General features: G+C 34.1%; 1 protein-coding gene across 1 annotated transcript; it reads left to right on the forward strand.

Annotated features, from left to right (window-relative positions):
* Positions 1-1,137: 1,137 nt before the first annotated feature.
* LOC117100116 (leucine-rich repeat and IQ domain-containing protein 1-like) lies at positions 1,138-22,019 on the forward strand. The gene is made up of 26 exons (XM_033239691.1): positions 1,138-1,273; positions 4,361-4,538; positions 4,800-4,923; positions 5,803-5,891; positions 7,490-7,616; positions 8,548-8,777; positions 9,726-9,940; positions 10,287-10,448; positions 10,737-11,468; positions 12,104-12,245; positions 12,625-12,777; positions 13,140-13,290; positions 13,671-13,864; positions 14,839-15,043; positions 15,272-15,362; positions 15,515-15,676; positions 16,008-16,358; positions 16,731-16,956; positions 17,129-17,257; positions 17,398-17,738; positions 17,909-17,985; positions 18,322-18,426; positions 19,081-19,147; positions 19,383-19,518; positions 20,184-20,280; positions 20,545-22,019. Exons 2-26 carry the CDS (start codon positions 4,407-4,409, stop codon positions 20,640-20,642), a joined length of 4,536 nt encoding a protein of 1,511 aa, XP_033095582.1. The 5' UTR covers positions 1,138-1,273; positions 4,361-4,406; the 3' UTR covers positions 20,643-22,019.
* The last annotated feature ends 4,314 nt before the right edge of the window (positions 22,020-26,333 follow it).

Consider the following 26,333-nt stretch of genomic DNA (forward strand, 5'->3'; position numbering starts at 1 on the left):
ACGATTTGTTATTGTAAAAATATCTGAATTTTTTTGATGCTAGCTTTATCATTAATACCGTTTTTCTTATATAAATATAATCACTTTACTTATTAACACTCTACAGTATTTTTAATACAATATTAAAAGTAATGATAATTATAATGCCAATGATAATGAGAATGGTAATGGTAATGACAATGGTAATGAAAGTGGTAATGATGATGATAATTATCTTATAATTGTTATTGCTGTTGCTATCATCACTATTACTAATGCTATTGCTATTATTATTGCTATTGCTATATCTATTTTACTATTGATGCTATTGCCTTGCCCAAGGACAGGATTAAGTTCCAATTAAATGTATTATTATACTGATAACTCAAGACTAAAAGAAAAATGTTAATTGAAATATGCCATTATTGTTAAATTTATTGCTATTGCCATTGCCTATTACTAATTTATTGCTACTATTTCTATTGTCATTATTGTTAATGCTGTGAAGGGGGTGGGGGTAGGGGTGGGAGTGTTGCCTCTGTCAGTTATCATAAGGTTTATTTGTGGGTGCCCTTCCCATAAGAAGCTTGGCAGTTCTATGGGATTAATCCGTAAAAGTTCTGTATTGTGTTTGGTAATAGGCTGCACACATTCAAAAAGGACATGTTATACTTACTTTTGTTATCAATTTGATTAATTCAGTATCACCTGTATATATATGGGAAATGAGGATGTACTGTAGGCCCCCCCTTAGAGCTAATATTTGGGATAGATAATCATTTCATAATGTACTTTTATTCACTTTTCAACTTAAAATAGGACAAAAGAAATTAATATGATTCTATAGTTTTTAACTTGGGTGCTCAGTATTAAAAATATACTGTAAGTACTGTACAGTGTAAATAATTAATTTACAAAACATCATAATTAGGTCTCGTAGTCGGTGCCGTATCCGAAGCACCATAAAACACTTTCATCTCATCTGAACGCTTATTGATATAAAAGAGTTAAAATTGCAATAGGCCTGCAGTTATAAGAATATAAAGCCTAATTATTATTATGTTAACTGCATGCACGACATTCGAAGCAATGCACAAATATGATGTCAAAATTTGAGTGAGTCAGGGAACGATAAAAACAGCGCCGTCACTCTAAGGAGTTTGGATCGGGTTGAGTGTTAATTCTCGCCACACAACAAGCGAACGGTTTCGATTGGTTTCGATAGGGATGTTTACAGTGGAAACGGACAAAAGAATACAGTTTTGTATTCAATAAAGCCGTCTGTTAGTCGATAGTAAGAATATTTTATTGTCTGTAGTACATAGGATTGATCAATGTAAGATTTCTACTAGAGGGTGGCTTGGCTAGGCCTACCGTACTTCTAGCCAGGCTACTACTACTACTAGGCCTAGCTACTGCACTAGCCTAGAGTACTAGTAGGCTAGGCCTAGCTGCTGGGTAGGCCTAGCCTAGCCGAGTACTGCGCAGTGGAGTGCCAGCACTGCAGTGGTGGTGGCTAAGATAGAGACTATCAAAGTAGTACATCATTTTGATTATTTCCGAAATCGGTCAACTTTTATCGAAGTTATCAACTTTTGAAAATTTCATTAAAATTCGTCGTTTTTTCCAGAGAATTGCGAGTAATAAAGTTCAATTTTTTGATAACAAAGATTAGTTTATATATCTAAGAGTTTATTTGCCAAATATGAATGTAATACGAGGCGTAGCAATATTTTTTTTTGGCACCGCAAAACCGACAATCAGCTGTTGATCGGCTATCGTGTACACAAGGTAAACCATAACGATCTTAATGAAAGGGCTGCATATAAACGGCAATATTTTTCATGTAAATAAAATAAATATGAGTTCAAAAAGTTAACTAAATGATACTTAAAGTATTAAAATATACTTTTAGCTAATGATTATCTAAAAAAATATTAACCATAATATGATTTCAAGAGAATTGTGAGATGATGCTAGTTTTTGTTGCAAGAGGAAGACGTCAAGCGTAATAGCCAATGAAATTCGTCAATAGTCACGGGGTGAGGGGTGAGGGATAGTTTTAATTCTATTTTCAGAATTGTGGGTCAAAGGTCATCTGAAAAATTTATAAATTTTTCGGGTCGTTGTATATTAAGGCTACATGACCAATGTATTTTGGCTCATCATATCATGTCATCTACCCAAAGAAAGTTAGCCTGTACTACTACTACTTACTACTACTACTTCTCTAATAGAGTGTATTAGTAATATAGAAAAATAGGGATCTTGTTCAAGTTATTAATTAATAATATGATTTTTAATTTTAATGGGAGTGGATATTTTTCCGACAACCTTGTTCTTACATATGTCCGAATTGTTGATTGGTGAATCTGGCTTGACCCTAACCAATATTGAAACATCAGTTTTGGTGTCTTAATGCACTACTTACAAAAGAATACAGTATTCATAGTGTATTATCAGTGTTTGATAGAGTAGGGCCAACTTTATGACATATATGCCATATGATGACATTGACAAACAACAGTCCATTTAAATTGATTGGTCATGTATTAAGGAGTCTCTGTGGAAGTTGACAATTAGCCTGGGTTCCAGGCCCTAATTTTAGGTTACTTACTCTTTATTGCACTTAGTGCGCGCCATACCTTATTTAATAGGCGTCCCATACTCGATTTCTTTTTTTTCGAATTAGGGCCTGGGCAAACGATTCATGCGTGCAATTTCCCACATCAAATTTGATGTGGGATATCGTATGCATGACTGATTTTGTAAATCACGTGATTGGCTAACTTCATGCATATTAATCAATCTTGGTAAATTTTCCAAAATGGAAGATGCGGATGTCTCGACTAGAACAAGCTAACCAGCTCCCTTTTGGCTACCTATACTTGAATAAAAACAGTTAGTATATAGTTCTGGCCTGCTGAGAACGACATGGACTGATAACCGTAGGCTATACTAGTAGGAAACTTGCTCACCGCTAGCTGCTACACAGATTAGGCCTTTAGAGTAGAATATTGTTATAAAGGTAGGCCTCTGTAAGTTAGAACTTAAAAATACGCCAAGCCTCTACTAGAGTCTAGGCTAGGCCTACTACTCAGACGAGGCCTGAGCCATCCTCCTGGAAAGTTAAAGTTTTGTTGTATTTGTATGGTATGCCGTCTAGGCTTAATTCTTTTTGCCATTGCCAAAATTAGTCTTACTAGGGTCTATTCTAAATATTTTAGGCCCGTTTTATTAGGGAGGACTATTTAAATTTAGTCATGCCTAACTAGTCGAAGCGAGCTGCGAGTGACTCAGTTTCGTGGCTCCAAAAATATGAACATTTGATTGGTTGAAATTGTTTATTTCGGTCCGCCCATTTATCCAAATACGGAATATAAGATTACGTCATTCTTTTGGCATCCTGGTGCCTGACTTCAGTGTTTTACAAGTCGCTTATTCCGTCTATCTCTAAATTAACTTTCTCGTTGGTGGCGCTGTCCAGAATGAGAAAAATAATTTTTAAAAAAAAAGAGACTTGTGGCAAGTCTAGTTGACAATGTATTTGATCCTTTTTAAATGAGCATCCATATTGACAGCTCCAAGAGTCAACTATATTAAGACAAAGTGCTACGAGTTAAGATTACAGTTTCATCTTTACAAGGTACAGTAATTATGATAAAAAATGAAAATGATAGATTGATGTTTTCAAATAAAAAAATTCACAATGGACATAAGAGATAGGCTCTTTAAAATAAGTTCAGTGAACTTATTATGAACCCCATCCACAATGCATATTTTATCTGTTATAGGTACCATTTAAAATATTTTGTACCAGTACCCATTATTATTATTAAAATTATATTGTATAGTATTATTTTACTTTATCCAATAGAAGTATGCACCAGCATTTTTTAAAATCTACTTATCATAGTAGTTGAATTTTACCATAATTGTAGCATACTTAGCAGAAAGAATTATTTTTTATTTCATCTGTATGTTTATGATAATATATTTCATGTGTGGAAATTTAATAAAACAAATAAACAGTTCAGACACTAAAGATTTACCAAGATTGTCCATTAAAATGCTTTATTTTTTTATATTAAAAGTCTGTTTAATGATTTTTTTTTCTTTTGTTGCTGTACAAGCTCAAGTTATTCAATACTACTAAATATCATCATAAATTGTTGAATTTTAATTTATTTTTATTATTAATTGTTTGTTTTAATCATTATTTAGAGGTACTATTTATATTTCACCTTCTATTTATATTTCACCTTCCCTGGCCTCCCATAAAAATATCGCTTGTTTTCTTTTTTTGGATCATTAGATCAGTAAACCAAATACCGACAATTCATATTTTGAAGGTGTGACAATATTTCCTTCTTTTTTGTAGACATGCATTAAGTGGGTTTTGTGAAGCCTTGCTGTGTATATGAGTAATGAGTATGAAAGGCAGACAGAATCCTTTGGGAGATGAAGAAGATTGGATTGACGATGAAATCCAACGACAGCTAGATGCTCTTGATGTAAATGACCTTGAACATGATGAGGAACAGCCAGTCAAAGATGATGTAACTATTATAATTCAATAAATGTTTTATATTTCTAAATTTTATTTTTTATTTAATTTAATTGCATTTTCTTACATAATTTGTATTTATAAATTATCAGTCATTCATCATTTTCATCGAAATTGAATCTTGTTATTGGAATATACATCCGTTTTTATTAACCTAATAAACCTCATTAGTCTGATTAACATCTATGGATTGATTTACCATCATTTTTTAAATATGATTTTTTAATCTACTTTTTCATTTGTAACTTCCCAGATTGAGGATTTGGAAGATGATATTCCAGACACTGTGTCTGCCTACTTGCTTCGTGTTCAGAGTAGGACTGAAGGTTTTGTCAAGGAACTGGCTGAGTGTGATCAAGTCCTAAAAATTATACCAGGTAAATTCATTAATTAATATATTAACATTTTTCAAACAATTTAATTTCTTTTTTATTTTTATTATATATTTAATATATATATAATTTTTTAATTTTCTTACATTTATGGGAAAGCAAATTACACTATGGTGCTGCAGCTATAGCTCTTCTTTTCATTTTAGGATAAGGCCTCATATCCTTGAGATAATTTGTGAGTTGTCATGACAAAATGAGACTTGTGGTACAAAAAATAAAAAATGAGTTTTGATATATTTAGATAGATGACTTCATAGGCTTTATTTTGGTCTTGAAATCAGGTTTCTCACTTAAATAAAACCAGAGTAAAATCATTTGAAAATTCAGACGTTTGAAAGCATACTTTAGAGAAAATCGCCACTAAAGATAGATAACTAATACATTTTATGTTGATTTTCCTATCAATTCTGGATAAGAGCTTTACAAAATGTGCCTCAAAAACACTTTCAACTAATTTAAATCAATTCAGAACATTTGTTATTGTGAAAAATACATATTAAATATATCAGGAACATTGAAACCCTTGTCAAAATCATCATTTCATATATATTTTCTTGAATATCTCAAATTGACTTAGCATACCACAAGACACATTTTGTCACGGCTCCTCACATCCTGTTGGTTTCTGTTGATCTTTTCCTGCCCATTCATCCCTCTATAACATCTTTCAATAAATTCTCTCAATCCATTTTTTCTAATAACTGATATCATTGCTCTCTTTTCTCTACATAACTCAATACGTCTTCATTTGTAGCCTCATCAGCTATACTATCTCTATTCATTATGGTATAAACATATCTTTGAAGATTTTAAGGCTATCATGTTTGATATGTTCTGGTTTTCATTTTAAAAATCCTACTTTAGCAAACAACGAAGATTTTTATTACAATTCAAAAGAATTGAATGAACTTGCATTTATTCTTGGCGAGGACCCAGAAGAACTCCGTGACCGGGTATGTAACAAATTTTTACATTTGAACATAATGACTTGAAATCATTAAGGATTTATTTTCAAATAGATTCGTGGTCCATAAGGCGAGACTCTTTTCATACCTTGTTTAGCAAACCCGCCAACTGCAAATATTGATGATTTTGAATAAAAATAAAATTTTATTTTTGGACAATTAGCACGCACCGCCGCCACAAGAAAGTGGAAATTTCAGAAAAAAATAAAAGTTTTTCTTTATTTTAATTATTTAAAATTTGAAGCATTTAACCATTCTATTTTACATTAATCAATAAAATTGTATTTTTATTTTCTCCTCCGTCTGGATGTTTTTGGCAAAACTATATGCTGAGTAAGAAAAACAAATTTTATTTTTATTTTTATTCTGCCCTCCTCCGATAACCTTTAAAAAAATAAGTATGCGAGACAAGGAATAAAAAAGTCTCGCCTAAAATAAAATAATGGAAACATCAAAGGCAAGGAACCAGGTGCTGGCATTTTTTCAATGTTTATTAAATAATTGGATGGTCATGTTTTACTGTTTTTCATAGTTTTCTATCAATGTTTTGGCAATATTGATTGAAAATGTGGTTGCTATATCATTGTTAAGTTTTATGATCTATATTATTATTGTTTAATAATAATATATATAGTTAATACTGTAATATATTCAAAATTTAAATAATGTTTATTATTACTTTTACTATTATTATCATTGTTGATATTGCTATTGCTAATATTATTGTAATAGAAAAAGTTACCTTTCAGAGTCAATGGCTTATTTCCTTTCAGTAGCTTTCGGTACATTTGCAGTACCTTTATCAAGTATGTCAAGTATGTTTACTGATGATTATTATTGTTAATATTCTTCTGAAGATTATTCTTGTTAATATTAGGCCAAAAAAAAAACACATACCCTTTCTATAGCCATCCTTTATCCCATTGCCATTACATACCCAACCAGTGTCATTTTTGATATCCCATTCCCTTTTCATAATCTCAATTATTATTCATTTTCCAAATTTCATTTTTAATGAATAAATTTTGCTTTGAATTTTTTTGATCCCTTCCACCCATACGATCAATGAATACATATTTTTAAAGTTATACTGTCTGGAATAAATCTAGAAAATTCTCTAAAAAGCATTAAAAAAAAAAAATAAATCACCTACTTTCAACTAGACACAGATCAAAGCAATTAAGTTTTTGCTGACGTTTTACTATGAAATCACTTAAATTGATTACCAGCTAATATAAAGCCCTTTCCAGACTATCAATCTTGTTTGACAAAAGCATGTCACATGCCTAAGGGCCTACACAAAGGAACTGTATTAGGCCAAAAAAAAAAAAATATTGTGTTGGCCACACCCGACCGACCCAAATTTATGAAATTAAGGGGTCAGCATTTTAGTTTTTTTTTTTTTTGACAACAAACAATATTTTTTATGAGCAAATAAGGTTTTCCTACAGACCTACCCATTTTTTTGGATTTTCCCAAAACGTGGCCAGCACAATAATTTTTTTTTTTTTTTTGCCTTATTGTATATTGTATTATATAATTAATTGTATTATAAATATATTTGTGGATATTTATTGTTGTTAAAGGTTATAATTGAACTTGAAAATGAAGACTCTGCAGATGCACAGAATAGTAGAACCACTAACCAAAAGCAAGGGGAGGGTGAATCTTACCATGAACAGCAACATACAGACAGCTATGAAATTACAGAAGGTAAAACATATGTCTATTCTTAATTGTTAATGATTATTTTTTGTTGAAAACTTACATTATATACTGTATATAATGTTGAGTTTAGTAAACAACTTAGCAGTAGTTTTGGTTGACCTGTCATTACTGGTTAAGACAATCACCATAATCACTGTTTGTAATATTTATTTCTTTCAAAGAAAATTGTAATAACTAATACAATACCGCACTCAAAATTCACAGATCTAAAATATTCAGATAGTAAGTAACTATTATGAAAATGTTGTATTATGTTCACAACTGAGAAAGCAAAAGATAATTCTTTACACCCAAGGGGCTTGTTTCAAGTGTAGTCTTTCTACAAAACATTAGCATGTAAGTGTAAAGATGATTCATAAGAGCAAGTTTGAAGTGAAAATGTGATTTTATGGCCTTGGCCTCTGGTGGCAAGCTATTCATAGCATTTATTTTCATTTCTACTACTTGCCTTTATTTCACCAACGTATATTATATAACAAAAATATTCAATTCACTTTAAAATTTGACATTGTGCCATAGTATTTCCCAAATGTTTTAACAAAACAATGTTTATTAGTGAAGGCTTGACAACAGATGCAATAAACATGTTAGCACATGAGAAATGGCACATTTGTGACTGATTGCTCTAAATTAGTACAAATAGCAAACTACTTGTCATTATTTTTCATATAAGTAAGAATTGATGTTTGTCCAGGTTTGTCATCACAGCCAATAATACTTTACAATGCTGATATTATTTTCAGAGAATGGTAAATAAACATGTTAGCACATGAGAAATGGCACATTTGTGACTGATTGCCCTAAATTAGTACAAATAGCAAATTACTAGACAATATTTTTCATAGGTAAGAATTGATGTTTGTCCAGGTGTGTCATCACAGCCAATTATACTTTACAATGCTGATATTATTTTCAGAGAATGGTAAATTAGCATTAATACATGATGCTGACATCTTGGAACAGGCAGCTCAGAAGCAGATAAGGGAACTTGAAGAGAAACACCGAGCCAGAAACATGGTGGCACAGAAGGAACATGAAATGCAGCTGCGGACTGACGCTCGCAAAGAAAAGGAAAAGGAAGAGGTTAGGCAACAGATGAAGGAGACTTACGAGAAGGAACAACGTGAAATGGTTCAAACAAGAAAAGTAAGTTTTCTCCTTTTTATTTAAAAAAAATTGTTTTTAAACAATCTATACATTAATTCTGCTAATTGCCATCGCGTAACTTCAGCTATCTCCTCTGAAACCGCTGGCAGGAATGTGCTCATATCTCATACATTGGGGTTTTTATATGTCATGACGACATTCCGCTACTTTTCAAGGCTGGGTGTTGGATAACAACGCAAAAAAGCAGTCAAAAACAAGTACCTATTTCGCCATGTTTAGCAAGTCACATACGTCACATTAATAAATCCCCTCTGGGTTTAAGAAATATCGCGTCAGGCCGTAAAAGCCACAGTCTGTCTCACAGCTTCATTACATCACCCCGCATGCCTCACGTCAATAAAATATTTGACCAGCATGTACGCCACCACACCACGGAGTACCCATTGTATACTGAATATATTATTGTAGTCTTATATTCCTCAAAAACAGCAATAAATGGTATGTTTTAGAAATCAGGTAAAAAAAACATGTTTTGCCACAAAATTTTTGAAATTAAAATGCATATTAATGTTATGTGCTACTCACTTATCTATATTAAAACTGTTCACCCTTCATCAAACTGCATAATAATTCCTCACAACACAAGGACTAATTCAGCAGACACTCGAAACATTGTCTACAACAACGTCCTTTAGAAAAATAATAACATGCTAACCATAACACTCACAACGATTGCCTCCTCAACTTCCCATAATATTCAACAATATACATCGCCACCTTTCCCCACTCATTCAACAACGTGCAGAGCACAGGTATATGCTAATTCTTAATAAATGTTGAAAAAATTGTGTTGAGAAAAATTAATTACAGATGGTTTTGACCTAAATGTTTATTACACTGAATTAATATGATTGTAGCTTGGTGGTAAACATAATGATTAATTTGAATGAATTGTGTTTAATTCAAATTAATGTATGTTACCTGCAGGTGCATCAGGAGAGGATAGAGGAAGAACTACATAAAGAGAACAAAGAATTTGAAGTCTCTCTACAGCAATATGAACAAGAGATACAGGAATTTTCCCAAAAAGTAGAGGAGGAAAAAAAAGTCTTTGATGAAGAACGTCATCTCCGAGAAGCCAAGAAAGAACAGCAGGAAAAGGAAGCAGCTACCCTTATCCAGTCAGTGTTTAGGTCATACAGGTAGGATAATCCTCCCAGACTGACTGGAATGTCTGACTTGAATGACTTTGGTTGAAGATGTGTTTCTATATTCAACTGCAACAGATGATGCATTTCATATACAGTAAATCAGAATTTCTTTGCATAGAAGTGTTGGTAGAAGAATGTTGGATCTCCAATTAGCTAGTCACTAATTTAATCCATTCCACTCCTTTGAACCATCCCATCATATAATGCCAACAATTTTTAAATGGAATCTGCTTCAAATAACATGCTAAAATTTGATTACTATGTTGTCAACATACTTTCAATTCTGTTTTTCTTTGAATGACATTTTTTTTATTAATTTTTTTATTATTCCTATCAGAACTAGAAAACCATACCTTAAACGTTTGCAAAAAATGCGAGAGGATTTGAAAGAGAAAAGAGAACAAGAAAGACAATGCGAGATTCTTGCCAATCGAAGGAAGGAAGAACAAAGAAAAAAGAAAGAAATCATGGAAAAGAAACGCAAACAGGAGGAAGAAAGGTAACTAAAATATTCCTGTCTTTGTATGCCATTTTGAAAAGTTATGAAGGATAACATTATGATAAAATGCTCTTTGAAAATTATAAACTGATCAGTTGCAGTTATTTTATATGTTACGTAATGTAATTGTATAAAAATTTATAATAGTATGTTTTTCCAAAAGTTGAAATTGAAAATTGAAATAATATAAGTTAATGTTTAAAATATAATTATTATTATTACCACGACTGATTCAACTAAGTATACAGATTTTAACAAGATCTTATAACCTTTTCATTGTGATATTAGAATAAGAAAGGAAGAACAACTAAAGAAAGAAGAGGAAGAAAGAAAGGAGAAGGAAAGAAAGAGACTGGAAAAAGAAGAGCAAGAAAGACTACAGGAAGAACAGCTTGAAAAAGAGCGAATGGAAAAGGAAAAACTAAAACGAGAAGAAGAGGAACGAGAAAGAATGGATCTAGAAAGAAAAGAAAAAGAAATCCTTGCAAAAATCCAAGCTGAGAAAGAAAAAATAGAACAAGAAAAGAAATTAATGAAAGAAAAAGTAAAGGAAGAGAAGGCAGAAGTCGAAATGCAATCAGTTATGAACCAAGAAATAGGCAGTAAAATTGAGCTGTCTGATGAACAAGTCAAAAAAGAAAAGAATAAAAGTAATTGTCCTTTAGAAGAAGCTTCCATAATCAAGGATAGCAATTCTGCTGATAAATGCATAGAAACTCTTATGCAGAATTTTATCAACAAAGATTTAACCAAAGAAGTTCATCAGGAGCCAGAAAACAAAAAGCCAGATAATGCTTCTTCACAAGATGAACTCCCCAGTGCCGTTCAAGGAGCACCTTCTTGTACAGACAATTCAGATAAGTCGCATAAAAATCTCTTTGAAGTAAATACCCCCAAGTCTGATGCTTCGGTAAATGAGGCTGCAGTCAAAGTTGTACCTGGTTTTACATTTTTGCCACCCCTGCCAGAGATCTTAGAAGCAAAAAGACTAAAGTGGATGCAAGATTGCATCCCTTTTAGGTATGTTTTTTAATGCCATTCTTAATTTATTTGTTTTGTCTGCATTGAATTGTTTACACAGCATTTATTGGTACAATATAAATATTTTAAAATCTCATAAAGCTAAGCTGTATAACATCTGTATGGTTGTAAACTACAAAGAGATGTGCTTTCATTGTTATGTAAAAGTGTCAGTTTTATCATATGAGAGATCTCATTCAATGAAATGTTCTCTCATAAAACTGTATCTCGCTTTGAACAAACTTACTACAATACAATACAAATATAATACATACTGGGGCAGATGCAAGATTTTGTGGTGTGGGGGTGTGTGAGAGTTGACACCAGCTCAGCCCCACCATGATTGGGGCTGAGGAGAGAAAATTTTGAGAATATGAACCTCTAGGTGCCTGGAAATTGCACTCTCTTATCTTAAAAATACCGGTACTAGGCCGATGTTCATATCAGCAATACAATACAAGAATTATTTTTCTTAATACAATTTAGGGTAGTGTGATCACACCATCTGCATCTGCCCCAGACATAACTTGAAGCTAAATTTGAAAGTGCAACCAAAATGAAGTAATGTACCAACTGAAAAACTTAGATATTGATTTACTATTTGATTACAATTTGTTAATATTACTTTTAATCAGTAAAATCCAAGGTCAGGTAAAGGTAGCTGATCAGAAGATAGTTCATCGTCAGAAGAGGCGGCCGACATCAGCAAAAAAACTGCAGCCTCTGACAAAAGAACTACTGCTGTCTGCATCTCCTCTGCAGACATCATTAGCTCAGGTGATTGGTTGTGTCAAGTGTGCCATATAAGTTTCATTTATTATAAAACATAGTAATGCTATTGTGTGTGATGTTCTGTAAGATCATTCTAAACACTAATAATTATATTGTTGAAGTATCTGTTAAAATATTATTAACATTGTTATTATTCTTGTTAATGTTGTTGTTGTTGTTTACATTACTTTTCTATTATGATTTAAATATTTTTATCATTTCATTATAATTAAAATGATTATCATCATTACAACAAGCCAACCATGAAAAGTTTAAATTTTACATTTCTGATAGGCTGAATTAATAGAAGTTCAAAAAGTTAATACTGAATGATGGTAGCAGTTGCAAATGTTATATTCATACTTTTTCTTCTCTAATTACCTAGGTAACAACTGTGAGACTAAGTGACCTTCCTGGTTGTAGTCTGACCTCTTTGGATCAATGTCATGACCTGATTGCTATGGAGATTCGTAACTGTAATCTTGTAGCACTTGAAGGTCTGGAAAACCTACCGAATGTGAAGTACATCGATGTTGAGGTAACGTATGTGTTTGAAGAATAATTAACACCTATGTGATACTGCTATTATGAACATGCCTCCACTTAGATTAGGTTATATATAATTTGATAGTTATTAACAAAAAATATCAAGCTACATTATTATAGACCCAGGTTTTAACTTTTGAAAGTCTTTAAATGGATAGGAAAAAGTGTTTGGTAAAATGTAAATGGTAGTGGATAGGAAAAAGTGTTTGGTAAAAAGTAAATGGTAGTGAATACATACTTTAATCTAGGTGACAATATGGCTATAACAAAACAACCTATCTCCTAATTGACTATTATTTACTTAAATGCATGTTTATTATGCTTGTTGTAGATGTTTGGTTTTCTTAATTCTAGAATAATAAAATTGAGTACATCAATTGCAAGGATAGGAAGAATCTAGCTAGTCTCAACCTCAGCTGCAATAACCTTACAGTAGTCCATGGATTAGAAGGGTGCTCTGAATTACGGAGACTAGATGCATCACATAATAAGATTGCAAAATTAGGTGAGTATTGAAGTTAACAGTATAGTGCCACTCAATCTTTATTGTAATATTCTTCCAACACTTATTATTCAGACAAAAAAAAATGGGTTTTTTTGCTTGATTTTTTTGAGCTGTCATCTCATTATATAACTTATGGAATTTATGGAAGTAGATGAATAATGCTGCTGGCTTGCAGTGATTAAGTCAGAACCCTGGCCCTGGGATTGAAAAACATCCTAAGACTTCGTATCCTGAGATTGGAAGGCAAGCATGTTAACCACCAACTATTGCATTTGAAAATATTGGTGCAGTACAGTATTTAGGTATGTATTTATTTATGTTTGGTAAACTAACTAAAAATCTGTATCTCAAAACACTATGATGGATTTTATTTAATTTAGGGTGTGTTGCCTCATTCTCCAACATGCAAGTGTTAAACATGAGTCATAACCAGTTGATGACATCACAAGGCCTGAGGTCATTAGCACTGCTTCAACATCTTGACCTCAGCAATAACCACCTGTCACAAGTCGATGGCTTAGAGAATTGTTGTCTGCTTCAAAAACTGAATCTCGCCAGCAATAACCTATCACAGGTTAGTACTACCAACAGCGTGTTATTCAAATTGCCGATTTTGTCTTAAAGCTCCATGATGTGGGTGTGTTCAGCATGCAACATGTTGCCTTGTCAGCTCTTATATTATAGTTGTTTATAATAAAGTAAAAGTAACCTATGGTATAAGTTTAGAAACTAGAAATTTTTTACTGGTTCTCAGAACCTGAATCAGGCCATCCTTAATGATGAATTGGGGAGATAGTCTCATGTTTTTTAAAAAAATGTGCTACTTTTTTTTAACATAATGCATATAGCCGTTGTTGTACATGGTACAAACAGCGTAAAAGTCCCTTCTATCACACTGTATGTGATAAATTTGTGTAATATGCTCAAATATGTGCATGATGATGTTATATTACACCCAGTGGCGGTGCCAGCGGGGGCAGGGAGGCTTAAGCCCCCCACCGGACAGGTCAAGCCCTCCTGCCGGACAGAGCTCGTTGGGCAGTCAGACCATAAAACATATAAAAATAGGTCCACACCAAGCCAACACATGTCTGTCACAGTCTGAGATTGCCATTTTCGGCCATCCAGAGGTTGATATTCTTTAACAAAATCTCATTTGGGAGGGGGAACCCTTCTCTCAACCCCTTCCTCCTGCTCGAGCCTACGAGCTCAAGTCCCCCTGTCGGACAACTTAGCCCCCCCAGAAAATATATCCTAGAGCCGCCACTGATTACAGCCAAAGATGGTGGGTTTTACCGTGTATTTAACAGACACAGAGCAGCTTTGTTATTCAATACACAAAGTAGTAGTAGTAGTAGTAGTCACCAGTTGTCATTAAAACTGTGCTGTTGTTCTACATGATTACAAATTCAGACAGAATACAGATTCCACATCAACCCGTTATATACTTTGCAATTATTTGTCATTTTCCTCTTCTTTGTTCTACTCATTTTTAGACAGTTCTCAGTAAAGTTATTGGCAATTAGTCTTTATTTTTTTCTGTTATAGATTCCACCTCTTCAGAATCATGTTTTACTTCAGGAAATTAATATGTGCAATAATAGTGTAAACCAAATGGATGCCTTGGTGGACTGTTGGCTGCCATCTCTACAGCATCTTAACCTATCAGACAATAGCTTAGAGGAAATAGCGCCATCCCTGCATGGCTTACCTTTCCTCCGCACTCTGGATATCAGGCACAACTTCATCTCAGGTACTCAGGTGTTTAAATAAATATTAAATAGTAACAATAAAATATAATGAACCAAATGTACCAGATCCCTCAAGAATATAAGTGCTACCAAGTGGTTATCCTTTCGGATAAGACCTAATTTCTTAATGGCAGTGGTAAAACAGATTATTCAGCTTTTTGTCAAGTATTTTTGTCCTAACTGACCCCAGCAGTGCCAGGTAAACAGTATCAAATTCGTATTCTTTGCAGAAATAGAAAAACTATCTGGTTTGGAGATCTTAAAGAAATTGGATCATTTACACATTGAAGGAAATGCAGTAAATGAAGAATCATCTTACAAGTAAGTGCTAGTATCCTTCCCCTCAAGAAGTCCCCCATTGATAATAGCAATACTACAGTATAAGAGAATACATATTGGCCTTAATCTGCATTTGAGCCAACACCTCCATCAGCTGTGGAAAACATATACATTCATTTTATTTATACTTTCAGATCATATGTTTTGTCACTGCTGCCATCGCTACAGTATTTAGATTCAGAGAAGATTGAGAGGGATGGTTTGATAAAGGATTGTGTTTCTCAGTTTGAGGCATCTTGCGAGTCACAGAGAAAGGCCCAGGAAATTCTTACTGGCAAATGGAAAAAGGATTTTGAGTGAGTATTTTGTTTGTATTCTTGCAGACATGATTACTAAAGATTTATACATTGTCGTGATGACATTGCATCACATCATGACCATATATAGGCACATCATGACCATATATAGGCACATCATGACTATATATTGGCGTACAAAAGTTTTCATGAAAGCAAATTTGATAGTGAGGACAGAGATTTAGGAAAGTGTTAGAATTAGAATGCCACTTTAATGCTGGCTTGCACTTCATTGTGCTCCGTCCCTATACCACTACCTCATCCAAGCACTTTTGCATTGTATACTTGTTTTGAATACTATGAACATTCATGAGCTATTTTATATTTACAGGCTATTGAAAAACCAAGGTGATTTGGTGAAGCTCGCAGACCTTGAGCAGACCCACCTGGAACAAATGGAGAAGATGATGAAGGAGCATCGCTATATGCATGAATATGGTGACACAACCATCATTGAACCTACACAAGTGGTAGACAGCCAGGTGACACCTAACCAGGTGGCAGCTAGCCAGGTGCCAGCTAACCAGGTAACAACTAGCCAGGTGCCAGCTAACAATGTGATCAACCCATCAAACATCACCCTTAAATCAGCAGAGATGAGAAATGTGAAGGTTGAGAAAAGTGACAGAAGGACTGGGGTGATCACTACTAAAGCTTTGGTACAACAAACACAAGGGAAAAGGTAGGAAAATAATAATGGTCATAATAATAATAATAATAATACTAGTTCAATCTTGACTTCGTGCATTTTGCTAAAAGCCTCAATGCGCTTTACATTAGAAATTAAAATTCGGTGTTAAGCAAAATATAAATTCAAGAGATGTGTTTTGATTAGTTGTTTAAATGTGTTGATGTTAGTTGCTTGTCGAATTTTGTTTGGCAAGTCATTCCAAAGGGAAACTGAGGCACAGAGAAATGACTGACATAAGACTGAGTTGAAGGGCAGACAGAGTGTGAGGAGGTTCCTATAGTGTATGTAGTGTCGGTTTTGGTGATGATAAAAATGGTTTGAAGGTTTGCATGGAGATGTAACAATTGTTCCATTACTGTTTAGGCACACAGACCAAGCTGCCACTTTGATCCAAGCTCATTGGCGTGGTTACTGTATCAGAAGAGACATACATGACCACACCAAGCAGTGGCTTGCAGCTGTTACTATACAGGCCTGCTGCAGAGGCTACCTGGCTAGGAAAAAAGTAAAAAACATGAGGGCATCAATTGGAAAACAGACAGGAGTTTACAATAATGCAAGGCACATGTCTGCTGCTACCACAATACAGGTGAATCTTCATTTACTGAAAAACAGAACCAAATCCTTTTTTTTTTTTCAAGCCCCTCTTTTTTTAAATATATCCAATCCAGAAAATCAGCAAAATTCGAACATCTTTATGCAGTGAGTATATCCATGTGTTCCAATTGGCGTGATGCTCTCAATAAATGTTTTTCTTGCAGGCTTGGTGGCGTGGTAACAAGACAAGACATTTCATGAGGAATGCTCGACAGCAAGCAGTGCAGGGGTTGGAAGATGATGAAGATTTCTTTGATCATGAGATTGACCTTTCATCATTTGATTACGTAGAGGTCAGTTCCATCAACTGTATTGTTTGATTTTATACTATAGGTTATTAAAGTAATAAATAAAACATGGTATAAATAGGTATGAAGTAAAATATTGTGTTCAAGGGTTTTTCCTTTCTACTTGTTTTTTTTCTTTGATACAGAGTGACTGGAGGCCATCAGATGAGCCTCGCCTACCTCAGAGCCATCCCGTTTTACCCTCTCAATACCATCCAAGTCCACCAAGTAAAGATCGACCACCTAGTAGGACCGTACGTCATGCTTGGAGGAACATCAATTCACCACAACAGTACAACACATCTACTGCAGATATTTTAGTCGTAGATCATACAAACACACCTAGGGAAACAGATACAGAGATGACCAAAGACACACCTAGGAATACACTCATGGGGAAGCCTCCCCTTCCCCCATTATCAAGTTTAAGTGGCAACACATTGAAAACAACCAGAAGCGAAAAGCAGGAGCAAATCTCAGAAGAATGGTGAGTGAAATTATTTTAGGAGACAATTGTATAAATTCATTTTATTGATTGATTGATTGATTGATTGATTGCTTGAATGATTGAATGCAAATCATTATGTTGTTTACTTTTAATATTTACCTTTTCTAAACATACTCATAATGTCCTACTATGAAATTCAATCATTTTAGGGGCTTTAGAGATGGAAATACAGCTGCTTTGATGATGAAAAGAGCTCAGAAAATGAGAGGAAAAAAGAAAATAAATGGTAAGCAAATATATTAAAAGAACTGCAGATGTCCTGTCAAGATGATCTCTAATCTCTAGAAAGTATTGTGGTGTCTCAGGATTTGAACCCAGGACATTTGCATTTGAAGGCAAACTTCTTAACCACCAACCTACAGTGCCACTCTTAAAACAATCAAGCTCTTATACTACATTTACAGGGGCCCAGTCCATTTTTTTATTTATTCAACTGGAATCAAAGTGTTGCCTTACTAGAGTTCAAAACTTGGTTTTGTTTTATGGTTTCAAATTCTGCAAACATTAGGATTTGTTATGAAATCTTAATAAAGTGTTTGAGCATTTGTATTTGTTCTTTAAGACCCAATGCAGAGGTTGAAGATGATGAAAAAATTACAAGATACTTCACGGCAGCAGCCCATTCAGGTATCAAAGAAAGGGATCCAGCGTAAGGAGTATTTCCAAGGTGAGATTTCTGGATAGTATATAATTGAAGAGTCTCTCATCCTCACCTCATCCCTCAATTGCTACTAGTTCAAATCCTAATTGAGACAACATAGAGTACCACAGTCGTGTCGTCACGACGCCAGGTGGTGCTCTCTGTCGTCAACAGATGTAGGTTACCGTTCATTGTGCCTGAATGACTTCATAGGCTTTCTGGAATAGGCATTTTAAAATCCAATATTTTACCATCAAAATGTACTAAAAACACAAAAGCTCGCATCTTAATAATTACGTTTGAAATTGGGATCAATGGTTTGTCAGTGAAGAAAATGTTGTCGGGTTGAACGCTTTTTGCAACGATAGCAACGGAGCAGTATCACGTGGTATCGTGACGTAACACTGTAGTACTCTATATCCACAAAAATATTTCATTATGCCCATATATGGACAAATTACAGATGTTTGTCTAAGAAGGATTTATAGATTTGACAGCATTAAGTTCCGTTGTATTAATTCAACCCTGTAATTGACAAGACTACCTGCTATTGGATGTCATTTAAATATTGTCAAACAAAATTTTTGCTGTGAATACAAGTAGAATTTTTGTTTACATAGTATACTTCTTCAGGTGAACATTTTTGCAGTGTTTACAATATTATTTTTTTATTCTTCCAAGTTCGGGCTGAAGAAAAGGAGCAAACATCTCGTAAACAAATTGAAGAAAAGAATCAAAGAACATTTGAGTGAGTATAGTACATCCTATTTATAAGCATGACAACATTTTTTCTCTAAACATAAAATTTAGACACCAATATTCAATCAATTTCTCATATAATTATTAATTTTAATGTTGTAACAAGTCAGATATGCCAATGTACAGTACTGCACATTGTTTTAATAATCCAATAATTTGTAATAAGCACCACTTAATTTTTATGTAAAATTTTCAATGAAATTATACTTTTTTTTTCTATTTAGGTGGCTACACTCTCAAGTAAATTCTCCAAATGATACAAAGTTGAACTCAAAAGGCATGAAGGAAAGGCATGCCTCAAGTGAACCCAGCCTTCCTAGAATGAGTCCTGATGTCTTACAAGGACGTGTACAATTAGTGGTAAGTTATTGGTCACTCTGCTGGTCGATGGTCAAGTGCACGGATGCAATAAGCATTAAATACAAAACAGTATCAAACATTGTTGACACTCTTAGAACAAAACAAGTGATCTATGTAGCTATGTAGCATTAAATACATAAATACTGTACCACTAAAATCTATATGTATGATCCTTATTGTAAATTCAATGTATTTTTTTATATGAATGCAATAAAGAGAAATTTGAATTTGAAATTCAACATGGAAATTTGGATTTTGGCCCATTGGGCCCTGCAGCAGCCACTGTGCAGCAGCGATGATGGACAGTACACTGAAAGACAATGCTCTACCCTTCTTTTTCATACACATGTGCTATCATGAACACACGACCAATGACTTAACATCCTATCCAAAAATTATGGGCAATTTGGAGCAAAGTGAATTGTTTAACGACACAAACAAGTAGATCTCCAGCACTGGCAGGCCTGAAACATGGTTAATCTCGCAACAAATTCCAGTCCCTTACTGCGCAGTGCTAAATTTTAGAGCTAAATTGTAGGAATGCAACTATGGGGAAGCATTTATTATAAGTTTTGTCAAAAACAACCACAACTCTACTTAGTACCAAACTATATATCTAGATTTATATGATTTGAATGATTTTTTTTAATAATTCGTTTTTCTAGGCAAGTCCCTCACTTGAACTGCAGTCTGTTGATAGTAGGAGCGTGGTGACAGCATCACCGCATCGTCATCGCAGCCATTCGTTTTCATCTCCTGATGGTGAGTTTATCTCAGGTCATATTTTTGTACAAATATTACCAAGATCTACTCCACAGCTACCATAAATTAACAAACCATCCCTCTTTAATTGGTTGATATGCGATAATTATTTTTGAGCTCCAGTGGTGGCATTAGAAAATACTACTCTACTGTATGTCTCTCATGCTGTTGTGAGAGAGATGCTAAATCTGACAGAATCTTTCAGTAAATATAAATATTACCTTGGTTGCCATCTCATTTATTCATTACTGTTTATCTTTCCAGGTGACAAGATTCAATTTTCAATGACCAAAACCAATTCAGCTCCAACTAACCATACCAGACTGCGGCTGGAAGCAAAGGCTAAACACAAAGGACATTAGAAATATTAATGTGCTCCTTAAACAGTACAATTATCACAATTTACATTTTTTAACTCTTTTTATGAGCTTTGTTGGAGATAGATGCTATGCAGCATTGGGTAGTAACTGAAGCTGTTTTGTCAACCACTGTTGATATTTTCTTGGTAATATAGAATATCAACAGAATCAAAGATTAAAAAGAAATAATTTGAGACCTACAAATAGATAAATAATAAGAATTAAATAGAGTAGACCAAAATTCAATAAGAAGGCAGTAAAATATGAAAAATGATATTCAGCAATGTAACAAATATAGTAATATTATAATACAAGATACAAGATACAAATTTCTTTATTGTCTAAATGAATAGAAATATCAGAACTCATGACTGCCAGTACAATACAAAATTAAATTATCATAAATACTTCAGATTGAAATCTCATACCGCAGCTGGGTAGAACAAGGAATTGTAACGGTCTGTGTGAGAATTCACCGTCTTAATTCTACCACTTCTAACAATTGCGGTGCCTTATCCCCTTTCCTGATATTTCCCATCCAGCCCAATACACAATAGCCTCAAATTCATCACATCACTGATGAGTAAAACGTTCTACAAATATCTTGCTTTACCACAATAAATATAGTATTAATATATTATATTAACAACCTTACTAACATAGGCTTAAAGCTCAGCACTAAACCCTCTCTGACCAATTTAAGACATTTTGAATCCACATCAACTATGTTGATCCACATCCACCACCAAATCTGATCATAAACTTGTTTAGATGGATCCTGTTTATTATTAAAATATATAAACAGATATAATATATTTATTTATAGTATTTAATTGAATGATGTCATGTCATGTTTTTTTATTATAAACAACCAGTTCAATGGTGGCACCAGGGGGGGAGGGGCAGGGGAATTTGTCCTCCCATCAGATAGGCCTCGACCCCCTGTCATCCGAATCCATGATGAGGTCGTCGGATCAAAAATAATAAAATAATAGTTTTGCTTGCCAATCCCTAATATTGGAGTCTAAAAGCACAATTTGGAGCATACTAGGCTATATAAACTCTCCCTGTGAAACCTTCCAGGGACTTTTTATTCCGGGACCCTACCAAGACTCTAGTCAACCCTTGGTTGCGACACCACATAGGACATGTCGGACCCTTTGTCGTTAAATTTCTGGAGTTATCACTGAACAGGTTTGCTGTGAATATTTGATTGTTGCTATGTATTTTGTTACTTGTAAGAAAATCACATAATTTTTATATACTTTGGTCTATCTATACTTCCATGAGAAGTATAATGTATTTTTACTGGCTAGTGATTTATTGCACACACATCTATTCTTGAATATTAACGATTAAAAAAATATTAAATCACAATAATGCCACGATGGTCTTTACGGTTTGTCTGTGTGAGTGACTTTTCTGGGAGTAATCAATCAACCATCATAATTAATCAATGCGTTATACAAATAAGTTGTGCCCCCAGGATTTGCTTGACTGGAGATTCGATGTCTCCGAGAGTGAAGTGGGTGTGGTCGGGCTTCGTTCAGGAAATAATGGCTCTTTCGGCTTCTATTTCCTATAGTGTACTCAATACTATTTTCTATGTCCTTTTATATTAAAACTGTTGGTTGTAGATTGTTACTTTAGACAGGCCAAGTCTCCCGGAACTTGTGGGAGTCTCCTGAAATCGGGACAACCTTCCGTACTCTCAGAAGCAAGCAAAAATCTCCAAGAAATAACCGATTTCCCGCCAATTCATAAAATTTACAGTTTGCATGTTTTCAATGTTTTATTATCAATTGTCTCATGGAAGTCAGTGCCGATAGGTATCACTGTGTGTGCAGTAATAAAATTCAAAGTGTGAACCATTATTTTTTTATATTTAAAACATCTTTAGGCAGGATAACATATACAGGCGAGATCTTACCACTGTTTTACAATATGGTCCTACAAAAACAACACAACAGTACAATAACAACAACGAAAAGTAACCAGCCCAGTACAATAAAATAAACAATAGTAAAAACTTTGGTGTAAAACCATCCCCGCCGGACACCAACTCGATACTTCTGAGTCAAGGTTTCGGGGCCAGGAATTACTGCTCAAGGTTAAGCTTAACTACATAACTTAACTACAATATGGTAAAAACTATCCCCCGCCGAACACCAACCCGGTATTTCTGAGTCTAGGTTTCCGGGCCGGGATTACAAGGTAGGACAAATTCTGTACATTACTTAAATAGATAAAAATGGTAGAAACTATCCCCCGCCGAACACCATCCCGGCATTTCTGAGTCAAGGTTTCGGGGCTGGGATCACAAATTTTATCTTAACCACAAATCTAGCTAAACAATGGTAAAAACTATCCCCCACCGGACACCATCCCGGTACTTCTGAGTCAAAGTTTCGGGACCGGGATTAAATGTTAAAAATATAGACCAAGAAAATATAAAAGGAAATGAATTGTCATAATCAGAAAAAGTGTTTCTTATAAGTAATTTTGAACAAATTAAGAGATTGATATTCTTGAATTCTGATTGGGATTTTGTTCCAGACTTTTGCTCTAGAGATTTTTAAAAAGAGCCATTCATTACAGAACAATTTTGAATTGGGGGGATAACGTTAAGCGAGTGAGCGTATCTCGTAGAATATCCATGTCGGTCAACAACCTTTTCTATATCATTACATAAGCGGGAAGGTGCAACACCATTTATACATTTGTAACCATTATGCCTTTGTACAACAGTCTAGGAATTCATTCATGTTAACCAGTGCCATAGAGCGATATTTTTTAGATTCGCTCTGCACGTTCATAGCTTGGCCTGGCAACAAAATATTCCATCGCAATGTTCGGTAGTAAAATCACCCCTGCTTCGAGCTTTTTTGCACACGGGACGCAAAAAATCGGAGTCAGTGCAAATAAAAGCGATGATGTCACCATCGGAGTTATAATCGACTTTATAGTTTACTAATATGCAAAAAATACATTTTTTTTCTCCCCGACGGCGGGGGTGGGGGTGGAGAAAAGGAGAACTCTCCCCATGGGGCCCTCACCGCCGCTAGCGCCACTCCTGTTACAACCACAGCCATTTCCATTTCCATTATCATTATCATTGTTATTACTATCATAACTTTTTGTTAGTAAATCTAATTTTCCTTATTTTTATCCTATCCCTTTCCATTTCTAAGCGTTTTCGTCAATTCCCATGCTTAGATCTTTATAAAGCTTGGTCCAAACAAACCCTATAGCAAAGATGTGCCTACTTAAATATTAAGAAATTGTACATATTTTATATTGATAAATTATTAACTATAGTATCAGGTTAAGATATTTAACTCCATTTGCGTAATTGTTTTAAACGTGTCCGTAGTTACAAAAGGTTATACTCAAATTTGCAAGAATCTTTGTGCTCAAAAAAATACGAACATAAATTTTAAAAAAAACCCATCTGAAAATTTGGTAATGGTTATTTAATCAACAATATCTTGGATAGCCGCTTAGGTAGCAGATTTCGTGTCTTGATTTGATTGTTAATGTAAAATGAGAAATAAGTACCTTCAAAATAAAACAATATATTTTAACTAAATCTAAAACAATAACACTAATTTCAATTTGCGAATCAGCCAAAATGATTTTGATTACAATGACTTTAACTAGGATATAGTCAGAGCGAATGACCTTTCTTCAGACCTTTCTCTCTTTTGGAACTCATATGTGAAAATGTTTGACGGCGGCAAGAAAGAAAGTACCAGGCATCGCGGAACATAGTCTTTCTAAACTTTATCCAATTGCACTTTATCGATAATAGTTACTCTATGAACGCTAAAGCATTAACCGATACTATTTTTATCTAAGATTCTAAGGGGTCATCCATAATTTTCAACAGAGTACAAAACATACTTTTTTCTGTGACCCCTCCCTCCCCCTGAAAGAGTACGCAAAAAAATGTTGATTTGTATCTTATTGGGATCAACATTTTATCTTTTTCATGAAAGAGTACTTATGCCTACACTTTCTACCCCCCCCCAAAAAAAAACGTATGTTTTGTACTCTTTTGAAAATGTTGATAATTATGGATGACCCCTAAGCAAAATTTTAAAAAATTGGTTTTCCTTTTATTACTCTATATTGTTTTCCACAATTTTAATTCACAACAAATGAAAAAATCCAGGAAAATTACTAAAGAAAAAAAAATGGCATAACTTAATAAACGGAAAAGGATTTGTGACTGGTTTTGCGAGAACCAAACAGCACACTCCACAGCACGAAACCTCCTAGGACAAGCAAGGTGCTTTTTAAGGAGTATTTAACTCAAGACTCAAGATTAAATATTTGGTCAACTCTTTTTGTTTAGTGAGTTTCGTAGTCTTAGTAACCATGCGTTCTCATGTAACACCAGAGCGGTTGATATTGATAATTATATGATACCTACTGTTTGTTAGTACTGTACCCAGTTTTGAGAGTCTGGATGAATAACACTACAATAATATTGCTTTTGGTGTGTGTGGGGAAGGTATGACGAGTATGATTCTGTGACGGATTCTAAAATAATGGCTTGATCTCTGCTTTATGATGGCTCGTAAAGAAATATTAAAGCTACGTTTCAATCAAGACCATGGTAAATTTGAAATTGCTGTTAATATATAAATTAGATTATTAAGAGGAACGTACCTACAACTACGTTTGTATATATATAGATGTAGGCCTAGCCCTAGACAGCCAGTCCTTGGTGGTGCTAGGTGGCTTGTGTCCCCGCTGTTGAGCCAGATGTGATTAATCGATTGCAACAAAATGTAGGCCTAGCTAAAGCCTAGAGAATGAATCTGGTGGTTGGCCTATCCACTAAGCTGGCCCGACCAGATTTCGCCAAAAACGAATTTCTTGAGACAGAATATTACTATTAGCAACACCTTAGGCTGGGTGCAGGTCAACTCGGCCACAAGTCAACTCGGCCACAAGTCAACTCGGCCACAGGTTATTTATAATTAAAATGAAATGTAAATACGGTATTACAGTTTCTGCATCCTTTTTCTTCATGATTAAAATGAAGTACACAGTATATTTTAGTAAAATTCTGATCATCGTCACATCGTCGTGAGATCGCTGTATACATTTCTTCACATTGTACTCTTATTCAACAGAGAAAACCCGCCACTTACAGAATGGAATAAAATCTGACAATTGTAACATTAACAATTTAAGCAATCTTAATAATTAAGAAAAACACATATATTAATGTTTAATTTTGTTCACGTTAAAACACTGACATAAAACATGAGTACATACTGTAGACCTAATCATAAAAAATTGAAATAGAAAAACCACATTATGATTTTTTAAATGTTAAAAATTTATTTTGAATCCAACTAAAATCAAATGAATGCATGATGGCGTGCATTTCGATACTGTTTTCTTCAGAACCATGCCCAAGAATTAGGCCTACGTTAAAATTAGGTGGGGTGCAGCATCTGATATCAACTATCCACAATAGGAACAATTGGTATTGTTGAGTGACAGACTTCAGTCCTTCATATTTGCTCGACCATTGGGAGATATGTTTGAAACCCGTCAGTGACAAGGATGCATCCAATGACGTGATTCACCAGTGACATGTCGGTCCTTTTCAAATATTTACTTTAATAATACTAATTAGTCATAATAATGATAATAAAGGTGATAACAACAACAATA

This window comes from Anneissia japonica, unplaced genomic scaffold (assembly GCF_011630105.1).
Source record: "Anneissia japonica isolate Jap-2015-1 unplaced genomic scaffold, ASM1163010v1 scaffold241_len727266_cov204, whole genome shotgun sequence".
Classification (NCBI taxonomy): domain Eukaryota; kingdom Metazoa; phylum Echinodermata; class Crinoidea; order Comatulida; family Comatulidae; genus Anneissia; species Anneissia japonica.